The sequence below is a fragment of the Archocentrus centrarchus genome, unplaced genomic scaffold (genome assembly GCF_007364275.1).
Source record: "Archocentrus centrarchus isolate MPI-CPG fArcCen1 unplaced genomic scaffold, fArcCen1 scaffold_37_ctg1, whole genome shotgun sequence".
Lineage (NCBI taxonomy): Eukaryota > Metazoa > Chordata > Actinopteri > Cichliformes > Cichlidae > Archocentrus > Archocentrus centrarchus.
The window spans coordinates 1,901,716-1,921,581 of NW_022060264.1; the positions used below are offsets into that span (position 1 = coordinate 1,901,716).

The 19,866-nt window shown below is 38.7% G+C and overlaps 1 protein-coding gene across 2 annotated transcripts in view; it reads left to right on the top strand.

Moving 5' to 3' along the window:
* Positions 1–19,866, top strand: part of LOC115776812 (serine/threonine-protein kinase BRSK2-like) — a 162,504-nt gene that overhangs the window by 64,568 nt on the left and 78,070 nt on the right. For both annotated transcript variants that reach the window (XM_030724587.1, XM_030724588.1), the window contains exon 2: positions 19,011–19,105. In XM_030724587.1, coding sequence (XP_030580447.1) covers positions 19,011–19,105 — 95 coding nt within the window. The remainder of the gene's footprint in view (positions 1–19,010; positions 19,106–19,866) is intronic.

The following is a 19,866-nucleotide window of genomic DNA, read 5'->3' on the forward strand; positions in this document are numbered from 1 at the left end:
TCTATGGGAGAATTTTCCAATAAAAACAATGGTGATAGAAGTAGGACTATGGGGGAAATGAGCTTTTTGAATCTTAACATGGGGCAAAGTCAGCAAACATTTAAAGCTAGACTCACGGTTTCACCTTTTACATTTACTGATGTGGCATATGAAGAATCAGTTGTAAATGAAATGTATCTGGCCGTGAGTGTGTTTGTGTTGCTGGAAATGATTACAGGAGGCAGAATTATTCCATTATTCACATGGAAGCTCACATGACAACAAGAATTCAGCTAAATAGAAAAGCAGCTGTTTTTGCATCAGCAAATGAATCCCTCCAAGGGAGACGGAACGATTTAAACCGAAAATCACAAACTCATTAATGCTGAATTCAAAGTGGTGTCATGCTGAGCAGCAGAAAAAAAAAAACTTTTTATTTTTTCTCTTTTATGAAAGAACGTTTTCCAGGTTCTATGTGACTTCTTTGTATTGAAAAATGTAGTGATAGCAGATTGCACTGTGGCCTGCAGCTCTGTTGTTGGTCAGTCTGGCTGCCTTCTCGCTACACTAAAGGACCTGTGAAAGATGCTGTGGAGAGTTAGCTTTGTCTGCCATATATTTACAGGCTACAATAAAGAATTGAAAAGAGTGGAGTATACCTGTCCAATAAACGAGTTCTGAAAAATATGGTGGTGGAAGTGAGCAGGTGCCCATGACCCTCTCTCATTTTATTCCCCTGTCACACAGTCTTGGATTTTGAATGTGTCTGAAGCTCCTCACACTTAGTATTTTTTTTATCTGTTTTAAGCATATCTCTGGGAAATGTAAATTGTCTCATCCTCAGAGTAAAAGCACCAAAAGCAAGTAGATTTTAGTCTAATCAGTTTGGAGGGGGTTGCATCATAGAACTCGGCATTTGGTTGTACCTCTTGGCGTCAACACCACTTTTCTGTATTGTCAGCAGTGTCTCTTCTCCTCCTCTCCTTTGCTTCTCCTTTCATCATGTAGCTGAACAAGGATGTGAAGCTCCCTTTTCATCGTTTTTTTTTTTTTTCCCTCTCCTACTCAGATTTGGATCTGTCCCCTGTTCGCTTGCTTGCGCTCTTTCTCTCTCCAGTGGGTTAATTACTGTATGTTGCAGCTTCCCCCTCAATCCTGTGAGTTACATAAAACCAAAGTCATTAAAGTGAAGAGCTGGAAGTTTTGCCACTCTTGTCGTGACGAGATATGCCTCTGATACCACGTTGGCAGTGAGGCAGACTCATGGCCATTAAAATGGCCCAAGAGCTGTCAAAAAGACTTTCCAGAGCTCTGTGGCATTGTAGTGTCATCCTCCTAATGACTTTAAGTAGAGTGCAATACGATGAACACATAGGCTGCCTGCAGTAAAATAACTATGTGGCTAATGGAATTTTTGGCCAGATTACAAAGGTAAAAGAAGTGACTCATATTTCAACAGGTCTGGTTGATTAGACCTGAACTGAAACATCTGAAAGAGGATGAGTTGCATACATACTCAGATAATTGGGCATACATTTGTTTTCCCCAAGACAATTGTGAACCCAGACACCCTTTGGAGGGAACCCATCAGGACTTTTTTCTTTCAGTTATCTGCCACAGCTTGTGCCCATAGGCAGGGTCTGCCTTAAAGCACCTAAAGCACCCTTTGCTAGCTGAAAACTCTGCCACAGATCCATTGTTGGCATAAATGTATTGACTGTGGCTGCTTTAATTAAAGGATGAATATCTTCTTTCACCACTGACAGGCAGTATGAACCTATGTTCTAAAAGTAGTGCTCGTGTGTCATCAGTTGCATAATTAAAAATGGTGGTAAGGCCATCATACTATACTGAGAGCTCATGTCTCCATGATGTGCTAGACTGCATGAAGCAGCTCATCTGCAGCAGCTTCATGTTGATATTCATCCTTTTTAGAGACTTTGGTATCTGATGGTGTGCTCAAAAAAAAAAAAAAATCATCCTTGCTTCCTCGTCCTACTGAATAAACCTGTCATGTCATTCAAAATGTTGGCAGCACAAGACTAAAAACAGGTGCACACAGTATGTGGGAATCTTTTTTCCAGTGGATATAATATACAGTGGTGAGATGGCAGGGTACAGACTGCAGCATTTCCCATACATATGGGTGGGCTGACCACGTATGGCGACTGTCTTTAGTGTGGTTTGTTTTGTTTTGTTTCTTTTTTTATTTTCCATCTGTCCATCAGACCAATGCCATCCACGACTGACCGAGTCAATTACTCAGTTTTTTAAAATTCAAAGTTCTGTTGCTGTTAACAGTTTGATATAATTCAGCTGCTTCTTGAGTGAGTCTCTCAAGTCAAACTTCAGTGTCTTTGACTATAGCTAGTGATTGTAGTCCTTGCAGAACAAGGCGACCAGCTACAGTCATGTTGATCAACAGGACAAGAGACCGCCTGGACAGGCAGCTGATCGCTGCTTGTTGGTGGCCTCACACAGACACCGGCTCCACCACGTATAGAATACAGATCTGTGGCATACACTGGACAGAGTTTAAAAGAAGATTTTTTTACATTACATTAGCTTACAACTCAGATTCGGCTGTGGTGGATGGTGTGCATAGCATGTGTGTGTCTGTGTGTATCTTTCAGCACTGACCTCCACTTGCTAATAGCCCTCACTACGGGATGCTAACTCATCCACAGCAGGCCATTAAAGCACACTCTTCACTGTAATTTACTGTAATTTCTTCATCTTAAGCTTCTCCTTAGCAGCCCATAGAGCTAAAAAGCCATGGTTTTTATTTGACTGTTAACGCTCAGAGAATAGCTTACCCCTCCATCCAGATGGAGATGGAGGTGGATAGTTGAGTCAGGAGCCTGAAGATGTAATGCTGCTTTTGTGTCCCATAAGAGACACTGTAAATATAAGCTACAGAGATGTAAAGTAACCACTTATATACACCAAAAGGTTTTGGTTTTCACTTAATACCTCATTAGTAGACACTTTACTTATAATAGGTTTTCATATTTGGAGAGAATATTTTCTGTTTTTTTTCTTCTGTCTTGTTTGCTACACTTAGCATGAGGGCTGGTCTAACTGGCTCTGTTGAAAATATAGGTACATTCAACATTAAATAGCTGTGTTATCTTTTATTTCTATTCTTTCACTGTTCCATATTTTCCCAATTTCTTTATCTTTTTTCTTATTGTTTTTAATTTTTTTTGCATTCCCTACATTCCCTCCTTTGTTCATTCTCTCATCCTTTTACTTTTTACCTTAACTGTTTCCAACACACCTTCAGTTTTCCTCAGTTAACTCCCCCAAAAGCTGCAGTCATTGCTTTTACACATCTAAGAAGGAAATTAATGCACAATACATTCAAATTTTAAGCCCCTAGTGTGGGCCATTCCCCAAAATCTAACTGCTATAATACTCTTACATTCTGCTTCCTACCTGGTGAATGCCACATCTGCTGAACTCCACGCCCTCAGTTTGCAATAGGTCTTCTATTAAAGTAGATATAATCCTCTTGACATCAACAGGATTGTTTCCTAACTTTAGCAAACGAGCCACAGAAGATTTTAGATTTTAAGATGTCGTACTTTCAGGGTGATGAGTACTTGCTGTCTATAGTAAATGTGTCTAGTGTATATGGGTATAACCAAAGTTAGTGTCTTACTAATAATTAACTAAGAGTCAGGATGGATGGATGGATGGATGGATGGATATATTTTGACTAAGAGTTGTTCTCTGTGTCTCGTGTTTCCCTACAGTGACTGTTACCTGCTCCTCTCTCTGTGCAGGGGCGGAGCACATACAGAGACTTAGTTTAGTTTTGAGGACAGTTTTTCATGTTAATGCCTTTCAAAGCCTTTTGACCTTAAGTTTAACCAATAGAACTCAGTCCCAAATCCTAACTTAAACCTAAAACTGACTTTAATCCTAAGACAAAGTCTTGACCCTTTGAAGGGGTGTGAAAAAAAGGAGAGCTGGGCAAAAAATTCTAACTTTGACTTTGAAAACTCAAAGTTGTTCTTAAAGAACAGCTGGACATGTTGTGTTTTTTTAAATTTCCTTTTCTTTGGTTTTCCATGGCAAATCGCTGCAGTCATTCCCTCATGTAGCTTAGATGAGCAGTTCTTGAAAAAGCTCCCTGTTCTGCTCAACCATGGTTGGAACATGGACAAGTATCCTTATAGCTGTGCTCTTTTCAAAACAGCTCAACTGTAACTGTATGACTACTTGTATGTGATGCATTTAGGGGACATCTGTGAACTGCACCTACAAAAACACAGATTTCACTGTTCCTACACAGATATTATCATACTTACCCAAACACATTGGTCTGTATCTGCTGTAGTTCTTGTTCATTACTGGTGTCAGCTGGTTTATAGCTTGAATGCTACAAGAAACCTTTTATTCCTTCTGTCTTTGCTTCTCTCTCTTGAGGCTTGACCTGCTTTCTTCTTATTTTCTTCTCATCCCCATCTCGCTCTATAAAAAAAAAGTTTGGGGGAAAGGAGGAACTGCTTTTATTAATTACCTCATTAATGGAGAAAGGGGAGTTGTTTTTGTCAGAATGTGGAGGATGAAGGATATTGAGTAAATTCAATGTGAGTCACATCATCAGGGGAGCAGAAGCACAGTAATGGAGGAGGGAAGGCTGACCTTGACATTGATATCCTCACAGTAACTGAATGTACAGTGTGTATCTATGTGGAGCTCAGTGTGCTGTGTAAGTATGATGCATATTTGTCTATTTTTGCTAGTATGTGTGTATACACACACACGCACAGAGGTCTTCAAACGTTTGCTGGCTTTCTTATATCTGAAACCAAATTATCCTAATTAAGACCAACAGGATCGTGTTGCATTGCTACCTGTCACTGGTCTGTTTAGTCAATATATAACTGAAAAGATTCAAGGTGACCTCTCCATTAGCTCTTATCACCTGGTTTGTCACTGTCATCGCAGCAGCAGAAAAATGTGTTTTTTGACACAGATGAAGAGAATGATCAGTCCAAAGTGGAGGAAAAATGACAGGCATTAAGTTAATTGGTGGACCATCAGGTTGCTGTCAGCGCTGCTTTTGTCTCTCCATTTGGTTCTGCTAAGGTCCATCATAGGTTGACTAACAGCATAACAGCATATCTTCACATCTGTTTGGTTCTCATTAGTGGCCTCAAGTTCCTTTCAGTCCTATTTTCCTAAATAAAAAGAAACCATATACCGTTATCCACCTGCTATTATGTTAAAAAACACACTAACATTAGCTAAAATGAACCAGTTTGAAGCCAGCTTAGGTCAGTTCTGAGTCCCATAATCAAATGAAGACCCGTATATAAAATCTACTTTTCTTTTTTTGTCCATTGGTCATTGTCTTGTTTGGCCAAACGAACAACACAATAAATCTGGCTTTCTTTTGGCTTTTGTTAGCTTACTCTTAACCATGTTGTGTATGGTTATGTGCCACACAATAACTATTCAGAAATCTTTTTCTGCTTCTTCTTGTTATATATATATATATATATATATATATAAAATGTATAAATCTTGACTGATCTTCAGGCTGTATGCCAATGTATCCTTGGGCAAGATACTTAACCCAAGTTGCTCTCCGACGCAACCGTTGGAGTGTGAATGTGTGTAAATGTTAGATAATTGAAGCACTTAGCGTAGTTAATATTGGTAGTGCTTGTGTGCACGGGTAAATATAAACATACTGTATAAGCGCTTTGAGTGCTCAGACTGAGTAGAAAAGCGCTATATAAGAACCAGTCCATTTACCATCTATTGTGAGTAAACTGAACAGTTTGCAGCACTTAATTCATGTTATGAAATGAATGTTCAATCCCATTTCTGTATATATGATCTCATTACACTCAGTGGGCAGCCCGTGACAGTGAGAGCATCTCCTTCAGGCCTGGTTGCTGGGATGACCGCTCACCTCTCAGCCCTTCTGGTAAACCTGAAGCAGCAATCAATCAATGTTACAGAGCAGTGGGGGCATTTGACTCAGATGATTGTTTGGAACAAAGAAGGATTGCATCAAAATGACTGACAGCAAGGTGGGCAATTACAGGGTTGATGTGAGGATAAATCAATATCTCCTCTTGTTGTTATGAAGGCAGGAAAATGAATACGTATCGACTCTTGTTTGTTGTGTTTGCATGTATGAAGGAAAAGGATGTTCCCCATCTCTGTAATAAGATGTAAATAGGCCAGAACTTGGTTTTCGTGGCTGGCAGATTTGATCCATATATGAGAAGCAGTGCACTCATCAATCTGGTCAGACAGATACAGATGGCTCCCAGGCAGTTAGGAAACTCCACCACAGTCCTGCTGAGCTCCACACATGCAGGTCTGCTGCTGAATGACGAGCTTTTCTCCTAATTTTCTCTTTGCCCCATTGCACCGCACCCCCCGCTGCCAATTCCAATTTCAGAGTTTTCTCTTGATCTCTCTCGATATATCAGCCAGGCTCTGATTTGAATTTTGTGTCACAAAGCAATGTTGCTTTATGTTTGCATGCTGTAATATTGAATGTAAGACAGTGTAAAGGAAGCTGGAGTCAGTGAGGATTGCACAGGTAGATGATTTAGCAGGGCTTTATGTGGTATAGACACCCGTTTCAAAGTTGGTGCACGCTGCCCTTCAGCACGTTGACAGAAGTTCCTCAGGGCTGGCTAGAAACCGGCGTTACCAAACAGGGACCCTACTGGCATACTTGTGCCTTGGAAATGTGCATCAAATCCACATAGTTGGAGGGCTGAACCCCCCACCCTTTCTTTATATTTTTTTAGCTTATCACCCAGCACTAGAATTAATTGTTAAAAACATGTTAAAAGAAACCAATATTTGCTGTTGGATGGAGGTGATATGCAAATTACTGTCAAGGTACTTGAAGTACAAAGTAAGAATCTTTGTACACTTTGTTTTTCAAGCATTTCTTCTACCACTATGAAGCTCAGCCATGAGAGTGCAAAACCACCTTCAGCACAATGTTTTTTAACTGCTGCTCTCAGGGCACTTGAAAACAAACAGTATATGGATGGAGCTTTGAGTCTGACAACAACAAACAGAACGTGCACTTTAAAGTTCTGTTCAGTTCCAATTCTCTTTTTGGTTTTCTGCCTCCTTCGTACAGAGGCTCTTTAATACAAAGCCATCATGGTTATTATCAGCCATGTGTAAATGAAAGGAAACAAAGAAAATAAAGAGGTGGAAGGACTTTCTGTTATTTGCTCGTCTAGTTTGGTTGCTGCCAGAAATCAGTGCCTGGAGTGTGGTGAGCGTCAGACTCTTAACTTCTGGCTTTACTTGGTGGTTTGAAGTGTATGTGGGTGGCTGGCTGTGGCCTGTAGGTCCTGGTTCTGAGAGCCGCATGGTTGAAATAATTTATCTTTGCCTGAACACTGAACCAACAAAGAAAGTAGTTTTACAGTAGTTTTTTTTTCAGTTCAGTTGTCACTTAGTTTTTTTTATTTTGTGCCATTCAAAAATTTAATCAGACCTGTTATACTTTTCCTTTTTACTGTTACAATGGTTGATAGTCATATTAGAAATTGCCCAGGTTTCAAACAACAAGTTGATGTATAAACAAGGACGGACAACTGCAAGTTATGCCTGTGAGCAAACTTACAGGCATATCCTTAATATGGTCATCGCAGGCAGGTGGGAGCAAAGTAGCCCAGTTTGAGTCACAAAGGTTTGTCCGGTGTGCTTCCTTTCAGGATGAAAAGGATGTCGCCCTAAAAATGCTTTTTTGTTGTGAATCAAAGTAAAATTTGCAGCAACCAAGATCAACATGTTTTAGATTTCTTTCATGCCAACAGAGGGCTCTTTTGTTATCAAAGCCGAGTATGAAGCTGGATTTTAACCTCGGCTTAAAGACCTCAAAAAGACAAGGCTTCTATAAAGGACAGTACTCAAGAGCCTGAGCCACAAGTTCACCAAAATATGTGTCTTGTATTGATAAATGGCTTGTGTTTACAGTTTTACTGAAGACTTTGGACATATTTACAATGTGGCTAAGCTGCTCTTTATAGTTCCACTAACTCTTGACAAAAGTAAGAGGTGTCATAAATGTATTCAGCTGTTTATTTCATATGTTTTTTGCACCATAGAAAGGTAGATCACCACAATTCTGTCTAGTTGCTGGTAAACTTCTCTCAGCTTCAATCTGGGACTTTTAACAGAAACATGACACTTTTTCAGACATAAATAATCCTGTCAACTTAACAGCATCCAAATGAACACTGTTATGTTACAGATGGATGCCCAAATGGACGACTAGATATATCCATAACTATAACTATACTTAAAGAACAGTGAATACCTTGAAATCTAGTGCACTTCTACAATCTCTTAAAAATAAATACTAAATTATTATAGTACAGTATGTGTAACCAATGCTTACTGTACTGTAAGTACTTTAAGTATAAGGTGACATCCCTAACCACAAGAGTATAAGTTCTGGCCTACATCCACCTTCCAAACCCACAATAGGAAACATGTTTCTGATGAAACAAAAAGTTGATGAATGGATTTCTGCAAGTGCAGTACTCAGGTACTCTAAGTATAGTTACAGACAGGAAAACCCTCCCTCTGTTTTCTTTCATTTTGGGATAATGATGGATCAAAGTAGCTGCTCCCCACACACACACATTCATTTTAAAGAGGGCAGAGGTGTGAGCGATGACTGTGTGAGCATGCGGTGTTGCAAGTGTCCGTTTCATGACCTGCCAACATTAAATGATAGGGAAGCAGATTAGCACAAATCAAATAATTATGATGTAATGCTTATTTAAATAATTAATGGGAAAAGAAACAAAAAAATCATCAGCTTTGGATCACTGACTGTCATAAATTCCTATTATCAGTCACTGGCACAACAATAGCTGAAAATGAGTGCAGTAGGTCCAAAGAGGTTTTAAACAACTATTGGTTCTGGTTCTGTTTTAAAGAGGCTAAAAATTAGGCCTACACCACACATCAACAGAGCATCGTTCCTTTGTATTTGACAAAGCATTTTGTGCTCAGTGTGAATATTCAGAAAGCATACAGTGTGTATTCTATACTGTATGTATGGATGCGTTATTGTCGCTGAATAACTTGAAGGTGTCTATGCATGTGTGTGACTGTTAAGGTCACCAGAAACAGCTGATCCATTAACACTCATCATAATTGACTGTCTGTTCATCCTGACAGGAAAAGGTCAGCAGGATCTGTTGGGCATTTTAAAATGTGCTTAATTTTGGTGTGGTGGTAATTTTGCATCCACACACACAACAGTGCAGGCTGTCAGATCTCGTGCACTAGAAGAAAACACTACCACACCTTGACGGTCAGTGTTTTTTGGATTTTTGACACGTTTAACATGTTTTTCCAGACACATCATAGGAGAAAGTTTCTGTCATTTTCAAGGAGCTTTCATGAAAGTTGACATCTGCTGTTAGCGGTGTTTACTATTAAAGACAAGCTTGAAATATTCATAAAATGTACACAATGATCAACTAACAGGATGTCCCATTCTGTAGAACTGACCAATCAGGAAAATTCAGCTGGATCATGTGCACTCAAGCACCCTGTCAGCTGAGTGCAGTTTGCCACTACTGAATCCTTTTTTATGGAAATCAGCCTTTTACAGCCAACTGGATTTGGGGGCTTTCTTTAAAGTGTTTTTCTGTTTGAAGTTTGCATGTACCTTCAAAAAGTCTGTGTGGGTTTCCACTGAGTGCTTCAGTTTCCTCCCACATCCAAAGACAAAGTCTGAATGTGTGTGACAAAGAAGGAAATGTACTTTTGAACAGTAGGAATTTTTGGACCTGTAACCTGGGACCCCTGAAGAACTATGAGGGGCTCTTTCACTTCAGTTTGTGTGGATTTTGATCTGACAGTGCAGTAGCTTCAGTAGGTTTCAGTAGCTTGAACTTTATTTTATTGACTGTTAATGTTTTATCCTTTATGATAATGGTGGCTTGTGTTGATGCTGATAAATTTCTTGAAATTATGCTGTTTGAATACGTCTCTGTTGTATCTGAAAACTGCAAGTTTGATAATTAAACAGATGTGGGCCTATCAGAGCTTCCTTGACTGGTTGGCAAATGGTTGAGGGAGTTGTTACGTGAAATTGGTTGCAAAGACTTATACAGTGCTGCATTGAAAACCTCTGTTCAATTGCTTTAGTCAATAGCAGATTACCACTTTTGTTGGTAGTTTGTATGGAAGATGTCAACTTGTCTGCAAACACTTGCAAACTACTTGCTAAGTGATAGTGAAATTGTGAGTATGATGTAAACTGGAAATGGAGACCACACAGGGGTGGCTGTGAATATTAGATAGAGAGCACTTAGATGTAGAAATGGTTTGAATGAATGAATGAATGAATGAATGAGAGATGCTGTGTAAAGGGCTTTGAGTGCTCACGTAGAGCTGAATTGCTATACAGTGAACCCTCATTATAACGTGCTTCACCTCTCGCGGCCTCGTGTGTGAACGGCGCATCGTGTTCTGCATCCTGATTGGCTGTCAATCAATCTCCTCCGTCCCTCGTCTCTGTCCAGCACAGAATGTGTTCGGGTTGAAAACAGGTTTTGATCTTTGGTTTCCTTCTATAGTACTGTATAATAATTGTAAAAAATAAAGCTGACTACTTCGCGGATTTCGCCTATCGCGGGTTATTTTTGGAACGTAAACGAGGGTTCACTGTATAGGAACCAGAGCATTTATCATTTACCATTCAAAGCAAAAGCTGCGACTTTTGGAATGTGTTGATTTCAGTGGTAAGGCACAGTGAACATTCTGTGTCTGCTTTGTGTGAAACTTGGTTAATTGGTTGGTTGGATTTTTTACTGTTCGCAGACAAGTTGCAATCCTCCATGCAAACTATGGGCAACCATGACAATCTGCTAGAAACCCAAGCAATCACAAGGAAGTCTTTGTACCCTCTTTGCAACTGATTTCACCCACCAGCCCTTTGCAACTATTCATCGACCAATCAGTGAATACACATTTTTCCCTAGGGACCAGGCATTGCCACAGGGCCACCATCTGATCACTAGGCCTTTGTGACAGAGACCTTGGTTACTTTTGCGCTCCACTGCAGACTCAAGGCTACACCCTAGCCACTACATAAGCCAGATAAAACACCAGTTTCCTAACCATCCCACTGAATAGAGATGAAAAACTTTACCAGTCTTAGAATAAGCCCAGTTTTTCAGCAAAACTTGTAAAATGCAAAGTCTGAGCCCAGGCTGAGGTTTTTGGTCACTTTTTTGTTTTTTTTCACTACACACAAATTACTAGGTCTGCCTGTTAGTTGAAATGTTATGTGATTGTGATTGTTTTGAAATATATAATGAGTTGAATAAAGCTTAAATAAAAGATGCAAATTGAAAGATGGGAGACATCTGTCCTCATTAAACATAAAGGATGTTTTTTGTATCAGGCATTATTATTAGGCACTCTATAAAAGTTTAAACATATAAACATTTAGATGGCGAGATCTCGAGCAAGGCTAGATCTTGGACACATATTTTAGAAAATGGATGGCCGAAATTACACGGAAGTTCATTAAAGTGAATTTTCAGCCATTATCTTGAGCATTTATTTAATTTAAAAGCTGGAGTGGTTTTATTCATTCACTGTTTATTTTGCCATTAATGCTGTCTTCTTTGTGCCTTCCAGCTGGCTGCGTTAATTCATTCAATCTGCTCGTAGAACTGTTGCTCCTGTGGTCAGTACTTCAACATAATTATCAGCTGATGTGTTGGTTCCAATTAGACTACAAGAGAACAAAAATCACTGCTTAATGTCCAAGAGCCTCAAACAAGGTGGGAAAAATCTCTTTAGGATTTTTAATCGAGCTGGGATTCCACAGATTTTAATGTAGAGAGCTAACAATAACGTTAGAGTCCTGTAGGAGTAAATGATACCAGAGGGTTATTTAACAGATGTCGTTTATAAATATTCCAGCCTCATTTGTAAGGAATGTAAATTTTTCAGTTGCTAAAAACCACCGAGTACGGCAGTTCCCACAGGTCTTATTAGGAGTTGCTATGGAGATGACTCCAGTCAGAGCCATGAAATCACAGTTTCTGAATATTCAGAACACAACATCTCAATCTGAAACAAACACAGCTCCAGAGCGGCATCATTATTCTAAAACTCAGATGTTTCTCAGTGATATCTTGAAGTGACGAAAAGTGCTGCTCTCTGGTTGTTTCTTGCAGCAGTGCGCTTTGGGATTTGAAGCTGAAAACCACATGGATAGGCTACACAGTCTTTGACTTTGTGGATTCCTCTGTCTGATTTATTATATTTGTTTGAGGATTGGGGTGTTAGCCAATAAGAACTTATTCATTAAAGAACCTTAATTGGGACTTCAAAAGCAATTTCTGCTTCAGCTTCAAAGCACAGAGAGGAAACGTGGAAGGTTTGATGAGATAGGAGTTGAGGACCAAAGGCCATGTCTCATCTGGCAGAAGCTCACCCTGCAGAGTTCACAAGTACTGGGCATTATTGATCTGATTCAGCAGAGAGTACCAAACTGATTGAGGGGAAAGAAATCAATGAAACTGAGTCAGTTGTGGCTTCTACTAGTCACACAATGATTTATTCTGCTATTTTTCTTTCTTTCTTTTGCTGCTACTTTGAGTTCACTTCAGGTCAAAGTTGTATTCTTGAGAGCCAAAGTACAGTAAATTTTTAATCTGCTGTTCCAGGATGAAATGTCGAAACTTCTCAGGGGTCCACGACTGGTCTGCTTCTGGAATGAGTTCAAATGGAGCAGCAGCACTCAGTATTTTTGCTTCACATGCAGTGCTTTAAACGTACTCACAGAAAACTTAAAATCAGCTGAGTTTTTTTCTAAATGAGGGTTTAAGACTTTATCATTTGCCACGTCATTTGAATAAATGTAATCAGGGACAGTTATTCACAGCACAGTGGTGCAGTGGTTAAACTGTCCTGGGTTTAAATCTGCTGACTCTTTCTGCATGGACTTTGCATATTCTCCCTGTACCTGCTTGGGTTCTCCTGGGTACTCCCAATAAAAGCATGCATGTTAGGTTGATTGGTGATTCTAATTTGGCTGTAAGTGTGCAAGTGTAATTGACTGTCTCTGTGTGTTGGCCCTGTGATAGACTTGTGACCTGTCCAAAGTGTATCCTGCCTCTGTGACAGCTGGGATAGGCTCCAGCCCGTTAACCGAATAAACGGTTGAGAAAATTGGATGAATTGATCCATGGACACTTATTCAGAACTTGCAGTCCACTATGGAAGTCTGTCGGGGACATTGTGAAGTTGTAAATGAAAATCTAAATCCACAATAGCACTATTATTCTCCAGTTCACAATATGTGTAACTGGAGTCAAAGACTGTAAGTAAAGTGAAATAATCCAGTAATAATCAGATGTATGTTATAGAACCACAGAGAGAAAAAAAGCTGAAAAACTGTTTTAATTTATAAGAGTCATAACCTATGGGACAGTGGGCATTCAAAATAACAATTAAATGCTATAATCTAATGTCCATTTATCCAACCTGGCTCTTGACATTTCAGTCTGAAATACAACAACGCTGTAGTTTCTATTGCCAGCCCACACGTTGGCAGTGTGTGTATGTGCCAGTACACCCTGTTTTCAAAAAGTAGCAATTTCACCCGTTTAGACGGAAACAGAGACTGGAGGGTTTTGAAAATGCTCCACTCTGGAACCTTTTTATTGTTTTCACAGCGTTTTTGTGTAAACTGGAGGCCGAAATGCATCAAAACGTTACCGTTTTCATGTGAAAACCACACCTTTCGGATGGAAAAGAGACTGCCCCATAATATTACATTTCTGGTATTAAAAAACTAACAAAATGACTACAGTTCGCTAAAAACATTATAGTTATTCTCTATTTTGGAGCATTCTGTTAATACCCTGGTAACATATTAGCACCAAGTCTAGTTAGAAACCTAATTATATGTTATATGTTAGCAAATTATTATAGTTAGCTAAGGCACAAACATTCATTCTTCCTGCCTGTGCTTCACAACCTAATGCCTTCAGTCCTTTTCCCTTTCATTAAAGATGGGACACTCTGTGTATTTACATTTTTTGGCTTATGTAACAGCTTGTTTTCCCCTTTAGGCTTCTACACATTCATTTGCAAACTGTATTTAAGTGTGTTTTTGCCTTTTCAGTTTACAGTTTGAGGTGATGATGTTCTCCTCTAATGTCCTTTTTATGTACTTCACAGGGCTACGGTTCACAACATACCCATCACACTATCTATAAGCTTCATACAGATTTTTATTAGACCCATCTCACACAAGGCCACATTAAATGAGCATGCACGTAAGTGCTACACTGTATAAAGGCACTTTTACCCTTCCAGCAAGTGTTATTTGCCATATCAGTCTCAGATCTTATTTTACTGGGTTATGCAATGCATTTAACCTTGAAAACATAATGTGCTGTTGTTGAAATTGCTCTAATGTTTTACTTAACTTTAAATGATTTTATATTACTTTGTGGTTTATTTAAAGGAAACTCACTTTGCAACTCATTATATAAAATACTCAAAATGATCATCAGAAGCAAGAAACTGCTAAAAATGATATGTACATTTCTGTCAAAACACAAGAACAAGCTGAACAATCTCTCTGTCTTTTAAGTGCATGTAAAATGTCCTGCCTGTTCAGAAAGGCATTTGATAGATAAAACAGTACATTTAGGTGGCTGATGAGCACTGCCTGACACAGAGCATCTAAATGCATTTGGTAAAACACAGAAATTCCATCTCAAAATGTTCTGATGTAGCAGAATTGCCAAAACTCCATTAAATAAGTATGAATGACAATGGCTCATTCACACACATTCTTCGCAAAGTTTAAGGAATATTCTTAAAGCCTGAGCACCAATTACATGGAACATTTCCAGGATCTCTGCTTATCTTTCATTTACAAATCACCAAACGGGGACAGACGAGTTTGCACACTGAGGGAGCTGTATCAAACATCAAAGGTTCGAGCTTTTATAGACACTTCCTTGTTGAATTATGCGGTAATGAGACAGAGAGAAACAGTGGTTGTTTTGTAATGTGAAAATGCCAGAGGGCCTAATTTGGAGGTTTTTTTTTTTTTAAATAATTGTATATAAATTGAGAAGCACAGTGAAAAATGTTCAACATAAAGTGCTTTTATTGTTTTCATACTGCGTGGCATTATAAACATATAGCTTTATGTTGAGACAGAAACTCACATTACAGTGTCAGAGGAGTAATTATAAGATAAAGAGAAACTGTGCACAACACTATCGGGACACAATTGTGTTTTTAGTGGAAATAAGTCATCTTTATAGCCCTCATTGGCTCCATATAGCTGTAACAGACACTTTAAATACCTATCTTAGAGGTGCACTGCATAGAAACATGACTGCACTGCACTGCTAATTTGCCAGTGAAAAACCTCATTTCTCTGGGGAGACTTCTCCTCAGATTTATCTGCCATATTCACAAATGTATAACTGGTTTTAATCAGCTTCATGTTCAGAGAGACATAACAAAATGACGACTAAACAATAAAGATACACAATTATTGTTGTATATTATGAAAATGTGTAATGCCATTAAATGTGTGAAAAATAGAAATATGGACATTTAAGTCTCCGGTAGATATATTGCAGTTGAAAGTTGGAAACATCACAGTAAAGCTTAAAATAATATAATTAATTGCCTGATATGAATCTGGACTTATGCTTCTGCTCTTGGGTTTAGCATTTTTGCCAATCACAGGTTATTTTTGTAGGGAGGACATTCCTATAGGCTATTCAGCAATTAGAAATATGCACCCATTTGCCTTTAGATTGTGGAAAAAGTCCAATTCAGTGGCAGAAAATGTGTAAGAAAAATGCCTACACTGTAAAGTAAATCTCAAAAAAAAGGAAGAAAATTCATAACCTCCTTGTGTAACTCTGTTATTTGTGAATTTAATATGCATCAGCGGGTCTGCTCCATACAGTCATGGTTAAAAAGAAAGTACAGCCTCTTTGATAGGATTTACTTGTCAGGACATCACAAAAAAATTTTCAGCTCTTGAAATGTTTCAAATACAACCTCAGATGGACAATTCACAACATATTGCACAGTATAATTTTTTTTTTTTTAACAAAAACTAAATCAAAATGCAGAAGCAGTGTGTGGAAGAACTAAGTACACCCTATGAATCAATAGTGTGTAGAACCACCTTTAGCTGCAATAACTTGAAGTAATCATTATCTGTATGTCTTTATCAGTCTCTCATATCACTGTGGAGGAATTTTGGCCCACGCTTTTCTATAAGTTCTCTTCAGTTCTTTGAGGATTGTGGGCATTCAGTTATGCAGCGCTCTCAAGATCTCACCACAGGATTTCAGTCATGTTGAGGTCTTCATTTTCACTGGGCCATTGCAACACCTTGATTTTCTGGTGTGCTTGGGATCATTGTCCTGTTGTGTGACCCAGTCAGACAATCTTTAGCTGTCAGACAGATGGCCTCACATTTGGCTCTACTTTGATATACAGAGGAATTCAAGGTTCACTCAATTACTGCAAGGTGCCCAGGTCTTGGGGTGCTAAAACAAGCAGTGCGTTATGGACATAATGCATCACTTTGGTCGTGTCCAAAAGACATTGTTCCTGAAGTCGTGTTTTATTCAGATGTAACTTTGCAAGCCTACATGTGTTGCCATATTCATTTTAGAGAAAAGAGGCTTTCTCCTGGCAGCCCTTAAATCAGCCATAATTGTTGAGTCTTTTTGTAATTGTACTGTCATGAACTTCAACATTTAACTTACTGAGGCATGTAGAATTTGAGATGTAGCTCTTGTTACCAGTTCTCTGAGCATTGCATGTTTTGACCTTGAATTTTCTGGGACATCTTCTCCTGAGAAGGTTGTCTCGAATGCTCCAAACCTGATAACTTCCAGAACTTCTGCTTTTACAGAGATGGTCACACTTGCTGATGCAGTTAATCAAGTGCATTTAATAGCAGCACCTGGGTGCTACGTACCCATTTCATTCCTACAAAGCAGTAAGGGTATAATTATTTTTACAGAACGTCAAAGTGTCCTGTGAAAAGTTGTTTTTGCACATGATTGTAGTTATGATCCCTGCTTGGTCATGTACAGTAGTCACAGGGAACTGTTCTCTCCTTTGCAGTACCTATCATAACTTGTTGGGTTGAATGTGTTCAACCCAACAAGTTATGATTTATAGGGCTTTCTTAGTCCTGAACTATGACAAGCAGTTGTAGCCATCCTCGAGCCTCTCTGACAGCAAGATCAATAAGACTCGGCGAATGTCACGGAGGAAGCTATTTCAGTTCTAACCGGTGACATAAAAGAGCCCCAGGCTGCCAGATTGGTCCAGAGACCCCCGCTGCTTACGGCTCTGCTCGGTTCCTTGTGAGCCACCGCAGGGAAATCACCTTTCAAATAGTGACACACTCATCTTCTGTGAAATATATATGCAGCGCGAGGTAATGAAGAGGTGCATATGCACCGTGGCATTTCCACTGCTGTCTGAAGACCTTCAGTACAAAGTAAAATATAGTCCCCTGGTGTCAGAGCTTTGTTAGAGATGAATGGAGACATTGTGGCTGTAATAAGATAAAGGTAGTATGTGTTGACATTTCTGTTGCAGTGGTAGAATCACATCAGGTCAGCTCTCAGAAGTATACAATGATAAAGAGACCTGGGAGATGCAGGTTGTAAGTCAGTTGCATTTTTATACATGTGGTCTAACTGTTAATATAACTCAGAGTTTATAGTGGCTTGTCGTAAAGCCAACGATACACATGTAACTTAGAATAATTAACCTCACTTTTCTTCTTCTTCTTCTTCTTTTAATGTCAGAACCATTATGAACCATTAGGTCTCAGTTCTTCTTATTTATATATTTATTTTTATGTGCAACCCACTGCAGCAGGTAATATTTGGATAAACGAGTCTTTCCGGATTCTATATCGGTGAATGTGTTAGGCAACAAATTAATGCAAAATACTGTCAGTAATCTAGATATATACTGGAACAACTATAACCACAAAAACAACCTCAGTTAAAGGTAAAATTATAAAACTCAAATAAGCTATTGCAGAAATTATAAGTTAAACACACTGGGGGGGGTATTAGATTCTGGATTTCAGCTGACTGGCTCAGTGAGGCCAGTTGCTGATCAGTACCTACAGTTATCATGGGGAAGTGGACTTTAACATCTCTCGTACGCTGGTACAAGAAAAGTCTGAATATATGATTGTATGTGATTATTTTATATTTTTTATGTTATGACAATATGCAGTTGTATAGTTTGTATACTTAACCAAACACTAAAATAATATCTTCATACCACAAGATACAACTGTTAAAGATTTCTGATTTACAGAAACTCATGTTTGGTCTTTATGCTTAGTTAGCTGTCTCATTGTTTAAGCTTCATAATAACTGTACAGCATATGAGTGTTATCAAGTTTCTGTTTATTTCCATCTTGAACTATTTCTTTAAAAAAAATCATTATGATTCCTGATAATAAACTCCAAATTCTTTTAACCCTGTTAGGTCTAAGTCTTCACCATCTTTTTTTTTTTTTAATTCTCCAACAACATTGAGTAAAATAGGGTTAGAGGTTCAGAGTTGGGCTTAGGGAAGGATAGATCAGGGTTAGGGTGATTATTCATCAAAACTTTATACATGAACACCGTGTATTACGTCTTGTGTGATGTAACCCTCACTCTGGTTCTCCCTGCAGTTTCTTCCTGTTTAAAAGGAGTTTTTCTTTCCTGCTGTTGCCGAGTGCTTCTCATAGGGGATAGTCTGATTGTTTTGAGTTTTCTCTCTACCGTGGAATGATGGCTAGCTTTGAACATAATGCTATTAATTCAGGTCCTTTACTTTTATAGTTTCCTTCTGGCTTCTTCCTGCCATGAAAACCTCTTCTTAAAATGATGTTTTTTGCACACAGTAATGTGACTCAAAATATGAAGAAATGACTTGATGTGAAACTGATTTTAACTTTTGTGTTTCAGGTCTTGTGAAGCTGGGTGTCCACTGTGTCACAAACCAGAAAGTTGCCATAAAGATTGTCAACAGAGAAAAGCTCAGTGAGTCAGTTCTTATGAAGGTAAGACCATTATTATCATCTGTGTATGTAGCATGGTATGTGATCATGGTAATAAAGGCATATGTCACCTGGTGTAACAGTGTGATTTAGTTGTGGTTGTAGTTCATCAGCTGGTTGCTGGTCATTTCAGTGGAATTTGGAGACAATAACAAAATCATTGTCCTCATCTTGTGAGTGCATGGTTCCACGTACAGTAGTTTTTGGATGTACTGTTTGATGATGAGTATTTAGCATTACATGTCTTCCAGAAAATTTGTAGTAATTTCTTGCATAGCAGTAAATGTTAAATTCCTTAGAATCTCATAATTACTTTTTTCAAAGGTGCAGTCTGCACACATTCATTTTAGACACCCACAGGGGCAAGAAATGGACCAGAATATAATGTAGGTACAGTATTAATCTGTTGCTGTTTCACCCATCTATTCTGAACAGAGTACAGTTTAGTATAGAGCAAGTGTTTTGGCTACAACACTGGACAGGCATCTGTGTTGCTCCTTTTATTATCATGACCACTTTCCTCCTACGCCTCAAACAAACAGGTGAATGCAGCTGGATCGGACTGGATTAATCACATGTATAATGTTGTGGGTTCCAGTGAGTTTGATTCACAAACACTATTAAGGCATTAAAAAGTGCAAAAAGTGGAATGTGCATGGAATACTTTGTCATCTTTTTCCTTGACAGAAGTCCATTCTAACTTTATACTTGAACATATTAAATGGTAATATCTTGCAAATTTCAAGTGGGTCGGCCCGTTTCTG